The 19,735-nt window shown below is 42.4% G+C and overlaps 1 protein-coding gene and 1 non-coding gene across 5 annotated transcripts in view; one reads left to right on the top strand and one right to left on the bottom strand.

Moving 5' to 3' along the window:
• Window positions 1-2,458: 2,458 nt before the first annotated feature.
• On the top strand, window positions 2,459-2,622 carry LOC147917424 (U1 spliceosomal RNA). Its single transcript, XR_015551829.1, has one exon. It is a non-coding gene; the product is annotated as a U1 spliceosomal RNA (small nuclear RNA).
• A 2,478-nt stretch (window positions 2,623-5,100) lies between these two features.
• The window catches only part of SNX6 (sorting nexin 6), a 51,392-nt gene continuing 36,757 nt past the window's right edge, over window positions 5,101-19,735 (bottom strand). For 3 of the 4 annotated variants that reach the window (XM_087422672.1, XM_087422677.1, XM_087422692.1), the window contains 5 exons: window positions 18,213-18,299; window positions 12,641-12,800; window positions 12,468-12,553; window positions 7,594-7,771; window positions 5,101-5,851 (listed from right to left, as the gene is read on the bottom strand). In XM_087422672.1, the coding sequence (XP_087278798.1) occupies window positions 5,847-5,851; window positions 7,594-7,771; window positions 12,468-12,553; window positions 12,641-12,800; window positions 18,213-18,299 (516 nt within the window). In that variant the 3' untranslated portion in view covers window positions 5,101-5,846. The remainder of the gene's footprint in view (window positions 5,852-7,593; window positions 7,772-12,467; window positions 12,554-12,640; window positions 12,801-18,212; window positions 18,300-19,735) is intronic. The other variant, XM_087422683.1, reaches the window with a different exon arrangement.

The following is a 19,735-nucleotide window of genomic DNA, read 5'->3' as shown; positions in this document are numbered from 1 at the left end:
AAAATGCACATTTGGCAATCATAATGCAAGAGTCATCCATGGATGCTAAGAACTCCTGTGTTAAAGTTTGAAGAGGAGCAGGATATTTACATATCCCCAAATTATCTCCACAGAAATTACTTAATAATCACAAAGGGTAAACCCAGTGAACACCTCTAGTGGCAGATGGTTGCAGCGCTGGCCCCATTACCCATGTTCGTCTGCAGTACCCCCCATGTGGACTCTGGACTTGGCTAATGGGACGTTAGTAAATGTGATGCCAGCAGAAGATTGAAAAACGCTCCCTCACTGGGACTCGCTCTCAATCGCTGTCCTGAGACCACCATGAGAAGAAGCCTGGGTTAGCCTGTTGGAGGATGAAATCACGGGAGTGAAGATGAAGCCTATCCGCTGAGGTCCCCTAGACTGACCAGCTGACCCGTGAGCTGACCGCAGCTGCGTGAGTGATCCTGCTGGAGACCTGCAGGACTGCCCAGCTGAGCCCAGCCAGAATTGCTGATCCAAAGAATGGTGAGCAAATAAAATGGCTGGTATCTTAAATCACTAAAAGGTTTAGGGGGATTTGTCACACAGCAACAGATAACTGATGCACCACCTTAATCAAGTAATCAGTGTCAACACCACCAATTGAACAAACTGACTTCACGTGCCTCCAAACGTGATGCCCAGAGGAGGACACTGTATTCATTTGCTGGGGCTGTCATAATCAAGTACCACAAACTGGGTCGCTGAAACAACAGAAACGTCTGCTCTCATCACAGCCCTGGAAGCTCCAAGTCCAAAATCAGGGTCTCAGCAGGGCCATGCTCCCTCTGAAACTCTGGGTAGAATCTTTCCTTGCCTCTTTCTAGCTTCTAGTGGTGACAGTCAATCTGTGGCTTGTGGCAACATCGCTCCAGTCTCTGCTTCTGTCATCACATGGTGTTCTCCCTGTGTGTCTGTGTCTTTACACGGTGTGTTCCTCTCATAAGAACAACAGTCATATTGGATTAGGGCCCACTCTAGTGACCTCACCTTAACTTGATTGTGCTTGCAAAGATCCCATTTCGAAATAAGGTCACATTCAACATATTCTTTGGAGGGACACAAGTCAACCCACATCAGGCACGATATCATTTACGTAGTCTTCATGTCAAAAACGCATACCCGAGTGTAATTGTGAGGAAACATAGGACAACCCCAAAATCAAAGGATATTCTACAAAATAACTGGCCTGTAGTCTTCAGAAATGCCTTCATAATGAAATACGAAGAATGACCTGGGGACTCTTTCAGATTAAAGTAGGTTGAAGAGATACGACAACTGAACGCAACACGTGATTTTGAATTTTCCTCTGTCATAAAAGACATTATCGGAACAATTGATTTAAATGGAATAATGTCTGTAGAGTAAATAATATCGTATCAACGTTGATTTCGATAATTGTACTGGGGTTCGGTAAGAGAATCTTGTGTTTTTCGTAAATACAACTAAGAAAGGAAACTCTTCCTGAAACAACCAACAATCACAAGGGATGCGACCGTACGTTTCCTCGGATCTCTGCGCAGCTAGAACCTCAGAGGAGGCTTCCCTGACCCTGTCATCTCCAGCCCTGCCTCTGGCCTTGCTTTGCTCCATAGCACCGACCACCCACGAACACACAATAGTCCATCGTTTTGCTCACATCTGGGGAGGACGCACCTTTAACCTCGGCTTGATCTCGAGAAGGAATCTTGTACAGAAGAGGAAAAGACAAGTCCCGGAGGCCTGAAAGAGGCAACCTAAGCCCCCAGGACGGAAATGTGACATTTCTGTTCATTTGATTTTCGGAGACCCTTCAACAGCCCTCCCCGGCCCACACGGCTTCCCGGTGAAGAGACGCCTTGCCCTGACAGTCTCTGTTCAAGTCTTCCTCTCACTGTTGCAAGACTAGGCTACTACACAATCTGAAAGAAAGATCACGAACGAGGATTCAAACCATTTCATGTTAAATTGGTGACGAAACTCTGATCTTGGTATTTAACGTTTAATTGACACTCTGTTGCGGTTCATTTTTGCAGAAAGGAAGGGGAGACCAGACCCGAGCCCTGACCCGCCCCCGGGGGGCCCTCAGCTGCCGGGCGCCGGCGCCGCGAGATCCCGTCTTCCCGGGCGTCCCCTCCAGGTCCCGGACTCGTCGGGTCTCCGGTGGGGATTCGTAGGTCCCGTGTCTCCGAGCGGGAGACGGGACGCGGCGGTCGTCACGACAGGGGCGGGCGTATGCAGATGAGCGCGCGCGCAGAGCCTGCCGGTCCCGCTCGGCCGGGCCGCGGCGTCCTGCGTGTGGAGATCCGAACGCCGCCGGGGTCGTGGTCCGGGTGGGCGTGGTGGGAGCACCGGGCCTTGAGGGGGCGAGTGCGGCGGGCGGCGCGAGGGAAGTGACCGTGTGTAAGGAGCGGGGCGCACGCGAGGGTGCGGGGCGCGGGGGGCGGAGCAACTCATACTTACCTGGCAGGGGAGATACCATGATCACGAAGGTGGTTTTCCCAGGGCGAGGCTTATCCATTGCACTCCGGATGTGCTGACCCCTGCGATTTCCCCAAATGTGGGAAACTCGACTGCATAATTTGTGGTAGTGGGGGACTGCGTTCGCGCTTTCCCCCGGTGTCCTGCGGTTCAAAAAGAATAGAGCTTGTTGTGTTGCCCCCACGAAAGTGCGGTTGGTGCGTTCTGCCGTGGGTGTGTGGTTACACAGCGGTGGTGTTGCTGTCTGTGTTCGAGGTGTGCGTCACGTGGTAAGACAATTTCTGTGCGCTTCTGCTTAAAGAGGTCTGAGTAGAATTTCGGTGGCTTTAACAAGCTGTGATTCGGTTCTGTGTTTTGTGGGTTTCTTTGGCAGTACGAAATCACGGGGGTGATCTGGCAGGGAGTACACAGGCCGACCCTGCCCAGGCTCAGGTGCAGAAGGGGAAGTGGTGACAACTTACTTGTACAATGCTCGTTTAGTTATCTGTAGCTAAAGTTACATTCCGCTTGATTGTTATATTGTGTGTCATTTCAACGGAAGAGGATAGGCGTGGGAGGAGGTGGACGTGTTCCCATCTCTCTCTACCCGGAGACGGTGTAAAGTAAGATTCAAGTAGAATTTCGCTTCTTGGCTTTAAGGCCCTGAATCGCTCCCGTTCCCCCACACAGTTTCCCTTTTAAACCCACCACCCTTGTCCCCTCTCCTATTTTACTGACTCCTTAGTGCTCCGCTTCAAAAAGATCAGTTTGGGCTCACCTTCCATAGTTTCACTGCGAAACATTAAGAGTATCGTACAGGCTTTTCCAAACCAGGTACAGACATCTCACCGTCTGAGCCTCACTGGCCCACAGGCCTGAGCCGCTTTCTTTTGCAATTTCCTGTCCTGCCATCCTTCGCCCTCATCTGTCACTCCGCCGGTTCCCACCCCGCTGGCGACTCCCCAGGCCACTGCCACTGTCACTGCCTGGGCGCTCCTCTCCCGGCTCTCAGTGTATAAAGGCTCACCTGAGAGAAATCCTAGGCTGTCTCCCTGTGTCACCTTTGTGTCTCCCAGGCAAGAGATGGTCAATAAACGAAAATGAATGCCACAACTCAACAGCGGTGAATCCAGGGCTGGCTGTTACTATCAGAGACCAGCAGTGAGCTACGGAATAAATGCTTCAATTGTTCCGGAGGGACAAAGTAGACACTTTCCTAAGTATGGCCTCGAGGGAGTAACGTACATTCTTTACCTTATTTGTACGCTTTGTTAGTGAGAGGGCCCTCGGCTAGTGTGGTCGTTAACACATTTGTATAACTATTAAGCAACCCTCCGCCCGCCCACCCACCCACACACTCTAATGTGTAACAGCTGCTTCCAGTCTACCTCCACCCCAACACGCACTCTAGAAACGCAAACCAGGGGCCAAGGGATGTCACCTTCCACTCCACCCCCTTCCCAGGAAAAAAGGCCCCTTGCTAGACACGGATTCGCGGACGGGTACATGGAACACTGTAGAGCTTTTTGCCTTGTACTTGCTATTTCTTAGCGTTGACGCGGCGTCTTCACATTTCCAAAGCACTGTACCAGCATTTATTAATCCTCACAACACCCCTGTGAGGTAGGTCGTTATGTCCTTTATAGCAGGGAAACTGAGGCAGAGAGAGGTCAGGACAACCCTCCTGAAGCCACAAGGGCAGCTGTGGAGGGACCACACCCGAATCCAGAAGCTAAGGCTCTCCATCACACGTTCGCCCACGGGTGGGCATTGCATGGGCACGTTTTCACCAGTGAAGGTGACACGAAGGACAGAACACACTCAGCCAAAAGGAAAAGCAACAGTTCAAACAGCATCGGGGAACAGGGGTTAAGGACGGAGACGTTAACCGGCACACCAGTGAGGCACGAAGACACGCTGCAGAGAAGGCTGGAGTCGTGGGGACTCGCCATGAGCCCTAGACCAGGCCTTCTTCAGAACGGTGTGGGAAGATGTCAGCACGCTGGGAACCCACCCGAGGGGGGACCCACCCAAATGCCTGTGGCTTCCAGATGGGAGAAAAGTTAGAAAAAGACAGTGGGAAAATCCAATCACTCAACCTAATTCCACACTAGGAATGACATAATGTTCCTTCATAGGAGAAAGGCCAAAAATATCTGTAATGTAATTACTGACAATCAATCAGTATCCTCTTTGTGCCCTAACTTGTATCCCAAGTATTCCAATGTTTTCCACCCACCGACAAGTGCTGTCCCCTACAGCAGACCCCTCCTCTCTCCACACCAGTCTACACACCCGGGCGACAGCTACCAGGTGGCTCAGAGGCATCTCTCGCCTGGTTCATCCGCTGAGCTGGGGAGGGAATCCAGGAAACCGGAACAGACCACACTCTCTGCTCCTGAATTTCAGGAACAGCTGTTCTGACCGGCCTCTGCCCAGTTCCATCTTCTATGACTACGAAGAGCTTAGAGCACAGAGAGAAGCAGTTCATTCTCTTGTAAAGGGACTGGTGAACTCGGTTCCACATGCCATTTTAAAAGAAATAAGAAAAAAGAAAGTAAAGCATAACAGAGGAGTAGATTTCTTAGAGCTACTCCGAACTGTAGAGTGATACAATGACCACAGACTTAGAAACCATCACTGTTATCACTGTTTATTTGACAATAGTTGGTTTAGTCTACAAGTTTAAGGCAAACATACTAATGCATTTGCTTTTCTTCACAAATCATACTTATAAAGAGTACATAAAGTCCGTCCCAAAACTTCTAAGAAATGTTCATAATTAAAAATAAGTCTGATTAAGATGTTTTCCAGGATACACGAATGAACTAAGGTGGTATACATTACTTTTTAAAAACAAAATTCAAAAAGAAAAAGGTAACGGCAATCTTTATCTTGTTTGAACAGTGTGTTCTGAAAGGGTTAAACTTCAGAAATTACTTAAAGGCAGAGAAGATTGGCAGCCACAAGGAATCCTATTCATAAAATAAACACAGTCATAGAGGCTACTTGAAAACAAGGACCGCCCTCTGGGCTTTGCAGAGGAGGAGCGCACGACGAGCGCCCAGCGACCGGGCAGCACGCGGGTGCGGGAGCGCAGCGGCCCGCCGCAGACTGGCCGCACCCGGGGACGGGGACGGGGACGGGGACGGGGACGGCGACGGCGACGGCGGACGCCGCCGCTCCGCTGCGGCACAGAGAAAAGGAGAGGAGATGCGCTTCGTCAGCTGTGTCCTTGTTTCCAGTGAGCTGTAAATGCCTAACGTCATGAAGAAAACAAAAATAAAATCTGAAGGAAGGCAGCCCTTTGTAACCGGAAAGTGGAGCGTGTGGCTTATGTGTCTCCATGTAACACGGCCAGGCAGTTCTGCAGCAACTGCAGGTTACCCTATGAGGGAAGGGAAAACCAATCATGAAGTTCCAATACTTGGGAAGAATCTTGTTGAAAATATACAGGATCAGAAATCACATAACTTTAAATTTGTTAAGATCATCAGAATTTTGGAAACAGCCATTTATTACGTACAAGTCAAGGTTTAAAGACATAAAATTATATAACTTGTTTCGTGTACCATATTTTCCACGTACCCGATTCTTCTGTAAATTTCCATCTAGACCAGTATTAATGTTTCGAATTACTTATGTTCTAATGAGGGAGGGATACAATATGCCCTCTGTGTCCAAGTTAAACTAGTAGACATTTTCTGATTGTAAGATAGGTTCTGATCACTTTCCTTTAGCCATTAAAACATACGATAGCATAGGGTTAGAGCAGTTTTGATAAAAATAGTAAGATTCCATACAAAGATTTTCTTTCTTTTTTTTTTTTTTTGTGAGGAGATCAGCCCTGTGCTAACATCCGCCAATCCTCCTCTTTTTTTGCTGAGGAAGACGGCCCTGGGCTAACATCTGTGCCCATCTTCCTCCACTTTATATGGGACGCCGCCACAGCATGGCTTGCCAAGCAGTGCGTCGGTGCGCGCCCGGGATCCGAACCAGCGAACCCCGGGCCGCCGCAGCGGAGCGCGTGCACCCAACCGCTTGCGCCACCGGGCCGGCCCCGATACAAAGATTTTCTATGAAATTCATACCCAAGTACCCATTTGTAAAACACATAAACTGGCATCCAAATTTAGAGACACGTTTAAAGACAAATGTGAGTATACTCAGGTCACATTAATTATGAATGGGGGTGAAGGAACACCTCCTCCTTAGAGTAGAAGGTCGACTAAAATGTATGAAGAACGATGGGATCAGGAAGTGACCATTTGGCAACCATCGTAATAATAACTGATTCAGGCAAAAAGTCACGAATGGATGCTAAAAACAGTGCGGGGCTGAAATGCCAATACTGTAGCCATTAGCTACGTGAAGCCATCTAAAATTTAAATTCCTGTCAATTAAAATGAAATAAAAACTCAGTTCCTCAGTTGCACTACCCACATTTCGATCGCTCGATAGCCACAATGTGGCTAGTGGCTACCATACTGGACAGCGCTGACTGAATATTTCCATCTTCGCACAAAGTTCTGTGGGACGGTGCTGGTTGAGTGATGGGGTGTTTCCATAGGCCCAAGGGTCTCCCCACAGAATACTTCTTAATTCCAAAGTGTAAAATAGTAACTTTGCCACCGAGAGACCTGCAGACATCACTTTAAGAAAATGATTCAAGTCACACGTTGCCAGTAAGGCAGCAGATTAACAGCACGTGCCTCTGCTGTGCTGCAGGGAGGAGATCCGAGCATCACCCCCGCGGCGTTCCTGCCCAAGCGCATGACCCAAACCCAGTAATCAGACACACCCCAAAGGAGGGCAGCCTACGGGCCTGTGCTTCTGACAGTGTCCAGCGTGAGGAAATACAACGGCTCCGGAACTTTCCCAGGTTAAAGCAGTCTAAAAAGACATGTGCACCGAATGCAACACATTATCTTGAATTTCCTTTTGCCATTGAAGACATTACTTGGACAACTGGTGGAATGTGGATAAAGGTCTCTGGATCAGATAGCAGCATTCTATCAATATTAATTTCCTAATCTTTATAACTGTACTGAGTATCGAAGAGAATTACTTGGTTTTAGGAAATTCGCACTGAAGTGTTTAAGAATGAAGAGGTATCTATCTGCAACTTACATGGCTTAAGACAAAAATAGTGTGCAAAGGGGTGTGTGTGTACGTGTGTGAGTACGTGTGAAGAGAGGGAGGGAGGGAGGAAGAAGGACACGCAGATGTGGTAACGTGCACACTTGGGAAATCTGGGTGAAGGGCATCCAGGAATTCTCTGTATTTCTCTTGCAACTTTTCTGAAAGTCTGAAATTAAGGGAAAATAAACATTTAAAAATTTTAGGTGTTTTGGTTACTGTCAATTTTTTGCCAGTGTGACAAGAGAACTGTGACAAATGACTTTGAGCCTGTCCGTATTTGTGAGATTATCTTCTTAAAGGTATACTCCTCAGTGGGACTGGTGAGTCAACAGATGCACACCCTGCACTGGGACACACTGCAAACTGGCCCCCGAAAGGGCGTGCGCTCACCCCCTTACCAACAGGGCACGTGAGGACTCGCTGCACAGCCTCCGAGTCGGCGTCATCGCTTCTATTTTTTTTTACTGCCCTCCTCCTCATACATTTTATACTGCCTTAATAAAGAATCCGAGACTATTTTCAAGGACACAAAAATGACCTAACTACCTAGTTTTCTGTTATAGCCAGATTTCAATTATGTGATAAGACATATCCCAGTTATACTAGATGAAATCCAAAGTGGTTTTAAACCATCTTGCTGTGACTTTAACCAATATCTAGTCTTTTTGGAATAATTTATGTGGATCCTGGGACCAAAATGGGACTTTGTTCAGATTTACAAAATCATTAAGAAATCTCGGAGCGGGGGGGGGGGGGGGGGGGGGGGGCGCGGGGGGCCCGGGGCATAGTGGGTAAGTTTGGTGCGCCCCGATCGGCGGCCCGCGTTCGGCTCCAGGGCGTGGTCCTGCAGCACCCATTGGGCGCCGCGCTGTGGCGGCGCCCCACATACAAAACAGAGGAGGACTGGCAGAGATGTTAGCTCAGAGCGAATCTTCCTCAGCAAAAAAAAAAAAAAAAAAAAAAGAAGAAAGAAAAAAGAAAAAAAAAGAAAACTTAAACACCAGAGCAGGGGTTCTCAACCTCAGCACCCCTGACATTTTGGGGTGTATAATCCTTTCTTGTGGGGGCTGTCCTGCACACTGTAGGACGTTTAGCAGCATCCCGGGCCTCTACCCACTACATACCAGTAGTAACCCACCCACGAGCTACTGCGACAACCGCAAATGTCTCCTGCCAGGCAAAATCGCCTCCAGTTGAGAGCCCCTGGACTAGAAGAGCGATCAGAAATCTGAACACAAAGAACGATTTGAGAAAGGATTTGAAAAAGTATAGAATCCGGGAATCAGAGGCTGGCATCAATCTATAGTAGGGTCAGCAAACTTTTTCTTTAAAGCACTAAACAGTAAACATTTTAGACTTTGAGAGATATTTGGTCTCTGTTTCAACTACTCAACTCTGCTGTGAAAGCCACCACAGACAGCATAAATGAGTGAGCTTGGCTGTAGTCCAACAAAACTTTATTTACAGATTAAATTTGAATTTCATACAATTATCGGGTCATGAAATATTAGTCTTTTGCTTTTCTTGTAACCATTTAAAAATATGAACACCACTGCTGGCCCACGGGCTGTACAAAAACAGACAGGTTGTAATTTGCCAACCTCTCCTTGATCTGTAACAAAATCTTGGACAGTTTATAACCTCTTTAAAAAGAACAAAAACAGTGAACATTAGAAACCAACACAGGCTCAGTAGGAATAAATCATGCCAAGCTTATCAAAAGATTTTTCTCTTGACAGTGTTATTAGACCAGGAAATCAAGCAACATATATCTTGATTTTAATGAGGAATTTGATACTTCTTATATCCTTCATGGATAAAATGAAAAAACAATGGTTGATGATAGTATAAATAGGTGAATTCATAACTATCTAACTACAACCGAAGAATATTAATTAATGAGTTCATACCAATCAGGATAGAAAGAAAGGAAGGGAACTAAAAATTTAGCTGTTTTTGGTGCCACACACGTCTACGATTAGATTGACAACGTTGATTCCTTTGGTCCTGATCAATCTTTTATTTTTATTTTTTTACTAATTTTTTTTTTTGTTGTTGGTGAGGAAGACCAGCCCTGAGCTAACATCCATTGCCAATCGTGCCCATCTTCCTCTACTTTATATGGGACGCCGCCACAGCATGGCTTGACAAGCAGTGCGTCAGTGCGCGTCAGGGATCCGAACCTGCGAACCCTGGGCCACCGAAGCAGAGCGTGTGCACTTAACCACTTGAGCCACCAGGCTGGCCCCCTGAACAATCTCTTAAATCTAAACTTAGATGAAGACATAAAAGGGAAGTTCACATAAATTACAAATGTCCAGCACTTGGGAGGAATGACTAGTATAACAGTCAAATACCATCTGATCAAATCCAAGTTTCCAAAAGAACTAACTCTATGCGCTGGGCTAAAACTAGCAAGCTAATATTTAACAGACATAAATGTGGCTTGCAATCACATTTTAAAAATTAAATGCTCAATAAATGAAAAAGTTCTAGAGATCTGTTGCACAACATGAATATACTTAACACTACTGGACTGTACGTTTAAAAATGGTTAAGGTGGTAAATTTTGTGTTATGTGTTTGTTTTTTTCCTCCCCAAAGCCCCAGTACATAGTTGTATATTCTAGTTGTAGGTCCTTCTAGTTCTGTGTGAGCCGCCACCACAGCATGGCTACTGACAGACAAGTGATGTGGTTCTGTGACCAGGGACCGAACCCAGGCTGCCGAACTTAACCACTGGGCCATCAGAGCTGGCTCTGTGTTATGTGTTTTTTACAACAAAAATGAAAAATAATTACTAAAAAATACCGCCAAAACACACAACTACAGGTTTGTGGTTCAAGAACTGAGTTATAAGAGGAAGAAAAGAAAAAAAAAAGTGTGAGTATAAGCCAAATCAAGCTGGTGCAATATGGCAGTTTCAAAACCCCTCATCTTATACATATAAAACACGCTGTAAGAAGCAACCTGTACAATAATTAGTAGGTGGATGTGAAAGCGCTTGCACTTCCAGGCACAATATTTCAGAAGAGCAATGAGAGGAGGGCAATAATATCACGAAAAGATTGTTGAGGTGTAGGGGATGAAAATCTTTAGCCCAAGGATGTCTAGCCTGGAGGAGAGAAGATACATAAAGAATATAAAGTATTCAAATATCGGAAGGGTAAACTGTAATTAAAGGAATGAAACTTATCTTTCTTATTTTAGATGAGAAAACTTGGACATATTGGTCAGAGTTACACAGAGGTAGATTTGTGTTCATTAGCGAGCGCCCCCAAAATCTCAGTAGTTTTAAGCTTTAATAACTTTATAAGTGTAAATGCTATAAATGTATCAAAAAATAACATTTAAAAGTTTACTTAAATTTCTTTAATACTTATTTATAGTTTTGGGAATTCTGAATACATTTTTTTTTTTTTTGTGAGGAAGATTAGCCCTGAGCTAAGCGTCTGTTGCCAATCCTCCTCTTTCTGCTGAGGAAGATTGGCCCTGGGCTGACATCCGTGCCCATCTTCCTCTATTTTATACGTGGGACACCTGCCACAGCGTGGCCTGATACTCTGTGCATACCTGTGTGCCCGGGATCCAAACCTGCGAACCCCTGAGCCGCCGAAGTGGAGTGTGCGAACTCAACCACTACGCCACTGGGCTGGCCCCTTAAATAAATTTTTAAGTGATGTTTTTTTTAAGGAAGATTTATATTTTTACTTATTTAGTTTTTGTGTGTGAGGAAGATTGGCCCCGAGTTAACATCTGTGCCAATCTTCCTCTATTTTGTATATGGGACGCCACCACAGCATGGCTTGATGAGCAGTGTGTAGGTCGGCACCCGGGATCTGAACCCACGAACCCCGGGCAACAGAAGCAGAGGGCATGAACTTAACCACTACACCACCGGGCTGGCCCAGTCACATGTCGTGGTTTTTTTTCGGCTGAGGAAGATTCGACCTGAGCTAACATCTATGCCAATCTTCCTCCACTTTGTATGTGGGTCACTGCCACAGCATGGCTGCGGATGAGTGGTGTAGGTCTGTGCCCAGGAACTGAACCCAGGCTGCCAAAGTGGAGCGTGTGAAACTTAACCACTAGGCCACGGGGCCGGCCCTATTTTTTTTAACAGCTACTCAGAAAATGGTACTGGTTTCACATATCAGGTACTAGAGTCTCGCAGAGTTGACCATTAGAGACATTAGAGATGCTATTCTTGTGTGAATTAGGTGATCTTTACAATCTCTCTCAATTCTACGCTTCTCTATTTTAAAAATTACTATAAGGTTTGGGCTAAGCTTTATCTTTATGTTAACTACAAGAAAGGGCCTAATTAGAAGTAAACAATACTGTAAAAAACTCTAGAAGAAGGATTTTATTTACTAAAACCAAATTTTTTTGTGTGTGTGTGTGTGTGAGGAAGATCAGCCCTGAGCTAACATCCATGCCAATCCTCCTCTTTTTGCTGAGGAAGACCGGTTCTGAGCCAACATCTATTGCCAATCCTCCTCCTTTTCTCCCCCAGAGCCCCAGCGGATAGTTGTATGTCATAGTTGCACATCCTTCTAGTTGCTGTACGTGGGACGCGGCCTCAGCATGGCTGGAGAAGCGGTGCGTCGGTGTGCGCCCAGGATCCGAACCCGGGCTGCCAGTAGCGGAGCGCAAGCACTAACCACTAAGCCACGGGGCCGGCCCCTAAAACTAAATGTTTTGAAGCAGTGAAATAATCCTGGAAAACACAATTCCAATTCAGGAATAGTTCTTACAGTATCTCTGCACAAGGAAACTGCCACTGAAGGATTATTATCAATTTCCTGACTCATTTCTAAATCCAAAGTCACTTAAATTATGAAATCTTTAATATGACACTACCTTTGCATGCTTCAGTTCTAACTCTGCCAGTTCCACTAAATTTTTTCTGAATGCAGCAACTCTTCTTGTCTTAAAATCTATAAGTTCTGTGAACAAGAGAGATTCGGATTAACTATTGAATTTACACAATAGTCTAAAGCACACTTGATGATCAAAGGTCAATATAACAGTACCTTGTTTTGCAGATTCAGATATTTTCTCAAATTTCTGACAACATAATTGCTGGGACGTTTCAGCCTGCAGAACGTCTCTATTTTTCGCTCTAGCTTTATCCAGTGCTTTATTAGCATTTTCGTAATCCACTAGTGACCGAGATCGTCGATAGAGGAGATCCTATAAAAGAGAGTGCTTCACGGTAACACAGGCTGCGTGTACCTAGTGCTTACGTTCATAGCTCTCCAATCATCATCAGAGCTAACACTCACACACTGAATACCACATGCCAATTACTCTTCTCAATGCTTTTTTATAAATCAGCTTTATTGAGGTATAATTCACATACCATATAACTCACTCAAAGTGCACAATTCAACGGTTTTGTATGTTCACAAAGTTGTGTAATCATCACTACAATCAATTGTAGAACATTTTCATCACCCAAAAAGAAACCACATATGCATTAGCAGTCGCTCTCCATTTCCTCCCACACCCCCCAGCCCTAGACAACCATTAATCTGCTTTGTGTCTCTACAGATTTGCCTATTCTGAACATTTCATAAAAAAATGGAATCATATAAATACGTGGCCTGTTGTGTCTGACTTTGTTCACTTAGCATAAAGTGTCAAGTTTATCCATGAATCAGTACTTCATTCCTTTTTATTGCTAAATAACATTTCATTGTATGGATATACCACGATGATTCATCCATTCATCAGTTGGCAGACATCTGGTTTGTTTCCACTTTTTGCCTAGTATGGATAATGCTGTTATGAACATTTGTGTATAAGTTTTTGTGCGGACACTTTTTCATATCTCATTACTTAGGAGTGGAACTGCTGGGTCACCTGGAACTCTATGTTGAACCTTTTAAGATACTGCCAGTCTGTTTTCCAAAGTGGCTGCACCATTCTACATTCCCACCAACACTGTATGAGGGTTCCAATTTCTCCACATCCTTGTCAACACTTCTTTTCTTTCTTTTTGTTGAAAGCCACCTAGTGGGTCTGAAGTGATATCTCACTGTGGTCTTGATTTGTCTTTCCCTGATGGCTAGTGATTGCTGAGCATCTTTTTATGGTATTCGTTGGCCATTTGTATACCTTCTTTGGAAAAATGTGTTTCAAGTCCTCTGTCCATTTTTAAATTGGGCTATTTGTCCTTAGAGTTATAAGAGTTCTTTATATATTTTGAATACCAGTTGCTTCTTAAGGACTTATATGATTTGCAAATATTTTCTCCCAGTGTGGGTTGTCTTCAGTTGTTTTTTTTTTTTTTTTTTTTGAGGAAGAGGAGCCCTGAGCCAACACCTGTTGCCAATCCTGCTCTTTTTTTGCTGAGGGTGACTGGCCCTGGGCTAACATCTGTGCCCAGCTTCCTCCCCTTTACATGGGACACCACCACAGCATGGCTTGACAAGCAGTATGTTGGTCTGCACCCGGGATCCAAACCTGTGAACCCTGGGCCGCCGAAGCTGAGAGTGCGAACTTAACTGCTATGCCACTGGGCCAGCCCCCTTGTCTTCAGTTTTCTTGATAGTGTCCTTTGACACACAAAAGTTTTTCATTTTAATAGAGTCCAATTTAATATTTTTTCTTTCGTTGCTGTGCTTCTGGTGTCCTATCTAAGAAACCAACGCCTAATCGAAGGTCATGAAGATTTATGTTTATGATTTCTTCTAAAAATGTTACAGTTTTAGCTCTTACATTTAATTTAACTCTTTGATCCATTTTTAGTAAATTTTTATACATGGTTTGAGGAAGGGATCCAACTTTATTTTTTTTATATGACTATTCAGTTGTCTCAGTACCATTGTTGAAAAGTCTATTCTTTTCCCCACTAAATTGTCTTAGTACCCTTGTCAATAATCAGTTGACTGTCTCAGCAAACCAGGACTAGAAGGAACTTCCTCAACTTGATAAAGAACATCTACAAAAAATCTACAGCTAACATCATACTTCATGGTGACAAACCACAAGCTTTGCAACAATGCAAGGATGTGCCATCTTACCACTCCTTCTCAACATCGGACTGCAAGTCCTCGCTAATGCAACAAGAAAAGGAAATAAGAAGTATATAGATGGGGAAGGAAGAAATAAAACTGTCTTTGTTCACAGATGACACAACTGTTTATGTAGAAATCTGAAAGAATCAACAAAAAAACTCCCGGAACTAATAAATGAGTATAATAAGGTTGTAGGATACAACATTAATACACAAAAGTCAACTGCTTTCTTATATACCAGGAATGAACAAGTGGAATTTGAAATTAAAAATATAGTACCATTTACATTAGCACCCCAGAAAATGAAATACTTAAGTATTAATATAACAAAATACATCCAAAATCTATATCAGGAAAACTACAAAACTCCGATAAAAGAAATCGAAGAACAAAGTAAATGAAAAGATATTCCATGTTCACAGATGGGGAGACCAATATTGTCAAAATCAGTTCTTTTCAACTTGATCTATAGATTCAACATAATCCCAATCAAAATCTCAGCAAGTTATGTTATGAAAAAAAATTTTTTTTTTTGTGAGGAAGATCAGCCCTGAGCTAACATCTGTACTAATCCTCCTCTTTTTGCCGAAGAAGACTGGCTCTGAGCTAACATCTATTGCCGATCCTCCTCCTTTTTTTCCCCCCAAAGCCCCAGTAGATAGTTGTATGTCATAGTTGCACATCCTTCTAGTTGCTGTATGTGGGACGTGGCTTCAGCACGGCCGGACAAGAGGTGTGTTGGTGTGCGCCCAGGATCCGAACCTGGGCCGCCAGTATGGAGCACGTGCACTTAACCGCTAAGCCATGGGGCCGACACTCAGAAAGTTATTTTATAGATATCAACAAACTGAGTCTAAAGTTTACGTGCAGAAGCAAAAGACACAGAATAACCAACACAACATTGAAGGAGAAGAACAAAGTCAGAGGACAGACACTATCTACTTGAAGCCTTTCTATAAAGCTACAGTAATCTAGACAGTGTGGTACTGGTGAAAGAAGAGACAAATAGATCAACAGGAGAGAACAGAAAGCCCAGAACTAGACCCACAAAAATACAGTCAACTGATCTTTGACAAAGGAGCAAAGGTGATACAATGGAGAAAAGACAGTTTTTTAAAAAAAACGGTGCTAGAAAAATTAGACATCCACATGCAAAGAAATGAATTTATATACAGACCTTACACCCTTCAAAAAAAAATAAACCCAAAATGGATCACAGACCTAAATGTAAAATGTAAAACTATAACACCCCTAGAAGATAACATAGGAGAAAATCCAGATGACCCTGGGTTTGATGATGACTTTTTAGATACAAGACCAAAGACATGATCTTTGAAAGAAATAACTGGTAACTAAGACTTCATTAAAATTAAAAACTTCCGCTCTGCAAAAGACACTATCAGATGTGAAGACAAGCCACAGACCAAGACATAGTATTTACAAAAGACATATCTCATAAATGACTGTTATCTAAAATATACAAAGAACTCTTAAAATTCAACAATAGGAAAATAAACAATCCATTTTTTTTTAACAGACACCTCACCAAAGAAGATACATAGATGGCAAATAAGTACATGAGAAGATACTCCACATCATATGTCATCAGGGAAATGCAAATTAAAACAACAACAAGATACCACTACACACCTGTTAGAATGGCTAAAATCCACAATACTGATAACAGCAAATGCTGGTGAGGATGTGAAGTAACAGGAACTCTCATTCATTGATGGTGGGTATGCAAAATGGTACAGACACTTTGGAAGACAGTTTGGCAGAAGTAAACATACTCTTACCATATGACCAAGCAATTGTGCTCCTTGGTATTTACTCAACGAAGATGAAAAGTTATGTCCACACAATAACTTGCACATGGATGTTTATAGCAGCTTTGTTCATAACTGCCAAAACTTGGAAGCAACTAAGATGTCCTTCAGTAGGTCAGTGGATAAATAAACTGTGGTACATCCAATGGAATATTATTCAGTGCTAAAAAGAAATGAGCTATCAAGCCATGAAAAGACATGGAGGAGAGTTGGATGCATATTACTAAGTGAAAGAAGCCAATCTGAAAAGGCCCAACTATATGACATTCTGAAAAAGGCAAAACTATGGAGACAATAAAAAAAAATCAACAGGGGTTAGCGGGAAGGATGAACAGATGGAGCAAGGAGGATTTTTAGGGCAGTAAAACTATTCTGTACAATACTTATACTGGTGGACAGTCATTACACATTGGTCCAAATGCAGAGAATGTACAATACCAAGGGTGAACTTTAGTGTAAACTATGGTCTTTACTGTGTGGCTTCTTTCACTTAGCAAAATTATTTTGAGATTCATCCATGTTGTTGAGTGATGCATAGTTCATTCCTTTTTACTGCTGAGTAGCACTCTACTGTACAGACATACCACAATTTGTTTATGCACTCACCTGTTGGTGGACATTTGGGTTGTTGCTGGTTTTCAGCTATTACAAATAAAGGTGCCATGAACATCTGTGGGGATGTATGCTTTCAAATACCTAGGACTAGAAAGACTAGATCGTAGGGTAGATGTATGTTTAATTCTTTAAGAAACTGCAAAACTTTTCCAAAGTATTGTATCATATTCCCCCTAACAGTGTGTGACAGTTTCAGTTGCTATAATTTGTCAGAATTTTTTTCATTTTAGCCATTCTAATTAAGGTGTGTAGTGATACCTTATTTTAGTTTTAATTCTTGCAATTAAATTTCAATTCTTTCTTGTGCTTACTAAAAAATTTCGATTTACTTTTAAAGCCATGTTCTAAAAAGTTATCTATTAACTACTACATATTATAATAAAATAATGAATTTAAAGTCTACAAAAATGAACAATTCATTTTATCCCTGCCCATCCAATGTAAACAGTTTATGTGACACAATGTGATTTAAAATAATTTGATATGGACAGTATATCTGCAAGAATTTAAAGTCTTCTAAGTTAAGAGGGTTATTTATAATTTGATAAGGAATGAAAGAATGGTATTCAAAGCACCACTGCTCAGATGAGAATTTTCTGTACAATAATTCAATTCATAAATTAACACTAAATTTGGAGTATCTAAGCCACTAAGTTTTCAGTGCTTTTTAGATGATTTTGTTAAACATTTTTTTGATTAGTAAGATTTTTAGTCTTGCACATAGACAGACTTCCAAAAGGAAATTTGAGTTGCCTTAAAATAAAACAAATCTTTGATTTATGGCTCTCTTATCCTCAATAGAGGACTCATAAAGACCAAATTAGGAATCCTTTAGCTATACTACTGTTATTTGGGGGTTATACTTTTGTTTTTGCAGGTATTTTACCTGAATAAATCTACCAAATTTATTTTAAAAAAAAAAGCTCCAGACTATACTGTATCAGAAGTTTATAGAGGAAACTTTTATGTGGGTTCCCTGACCTACAATTTCTAAAAGGTGGAAAAAAAAATTCACACTTGAAAATATAATTTAAAATCGAGAGATAAATCATCTTTAACAATCTTAAGTCTCATGACCTCCAGAGAGATGGCTTTTTGTAAAACAGTCCTTTTTAAAAAACAATGAACAATAAAGTTACCTTAGCAGCTTGAGATTCTCTTAAGTAATATTTTAAAAGGTCAGAAAGTTTGAGGTCCTCATCAGCAGACACTCGTGCCTCTATTTTCTGAAAAAGGAAAAAAAAAATGAGCATTTAATCAGCACTTACATACTACATTCAGTGTTTTCTTTCTTAATTGCTGTAAAAAAAAGTTATAAATAACTACAATATCCACTCCTATTTAATGTAGGTTTTCTTCCCTTCTCCTTTACTAGCCTGTTACTTTTCTTTGTAACTCTGACAAAAAATGAACAGAAAAAAGAAGATGAGATCAAATGAGACTTGTGAATTTATGGAAGGACTCCATATTTGACTCAAGTTCTTGGCTATAATGAATTTCAATACTATCTTTCAGCTTCACTTATATTTTCTCTCTTCGTTTCAATGGAAATTGATATGTACACATGATTTTAAAGTAATAAAGGCTGGCAATGGTAGACTAAGTAATTCAAATCAATCCTCCTGCTGAAGACAACCAGAAAACATACTCCAAACATTAGCAAAATGTGCTTGAAGACAGTAAAGAGTAATAAACACACATGGTTAGTCTGAGTTGGGATGACATGGGAAATAGCCACGTCAGACTAAAAAGATGACAACTCTTCATTCAGCCTGGAGAGACAGAGGATAAAGAAAGATGTATTACATCAACCAAATACAGTATAGGGACCTTGTGTGGATCCTGATTCAAACAAACTCCCCTGTAAAAAGCCACTTATGAGACAACTGGGAACATCTGTGTACTAGATATCTGATGACATTAAGGGAAATCATTGACAATCATATTGGCTATATTAAAATTAATTCTTATCTTAGAAAAAAGAGATGTGCACAAAGAGCAGAAAAAAGAATGAATATGGACTTCCTAGAATAAAAACTTTAAGCAAGGTAAAAAACGTTAACTTTCAGAAAATCTAAGTGATGCATGTATAGGAATTCTTTGTACTGTTCTTGTAACTTTTCTCTATGTCTGAAATTACTGTCAAAATAAAAAGTTAAAATAAAAAAACCGTACACATCCACCAGAATGGCTAAAATAAAAAAGATACCAAGTATTAACAAGCTGTGTAGCAACCCAATGCTCACATTCATTCCGGTGGGAATGTAAATTGGTACAGTCACTTTGGGAAACAGTTTGGCACTACCGACACAAGCGTTTCACATGGGTAACCTATGACTCACCAATTCCCCTCCTAGTTACATACACCTGACAGAAAACACATACTTACGTTCAGCTGAAGATATACAAGAATGGTCTTAGCAGTACTATTCGTAAAGAGCCCCAAACCAGAAACTATGCAAATGCCTACTAAGAGTAGAACAGATAAATAAATTTAGGTATATTCTTGCAATAAGAATGAAGGAACTAGAGCCAGCCCTGATGGCCTAGCGGTTAAAGTTCCACACGCTCCACTTCAGTGGCCTGGGTTGGGTTCCCAGGCTCGGAAACACACCACTTATCTGTCAGGAGCCACGCCATTGTGGCAGCTCACACAGAAGAA

This window comes from Ceratotherium simum, chromosome 3, assembly GCF_057802395.1.
Source record: "Ceratotherium simum simum isolate JZ-2026a chromosome 3, ASM5780239v1, whole genome shotgun sequence".
NCBI classification, from domain to species: Eukaryota; Metazoa; Chordata; class Mammalia; order Perissodactyla; family Rhinocerotidae; genus Ceratotherium; species Ceratotherium simum.
The sequence above is the reverse complement of the archived record's forward strand: the minus strand, read 5'-3'. Positions and strand labels throughout refer to the sequence as shown.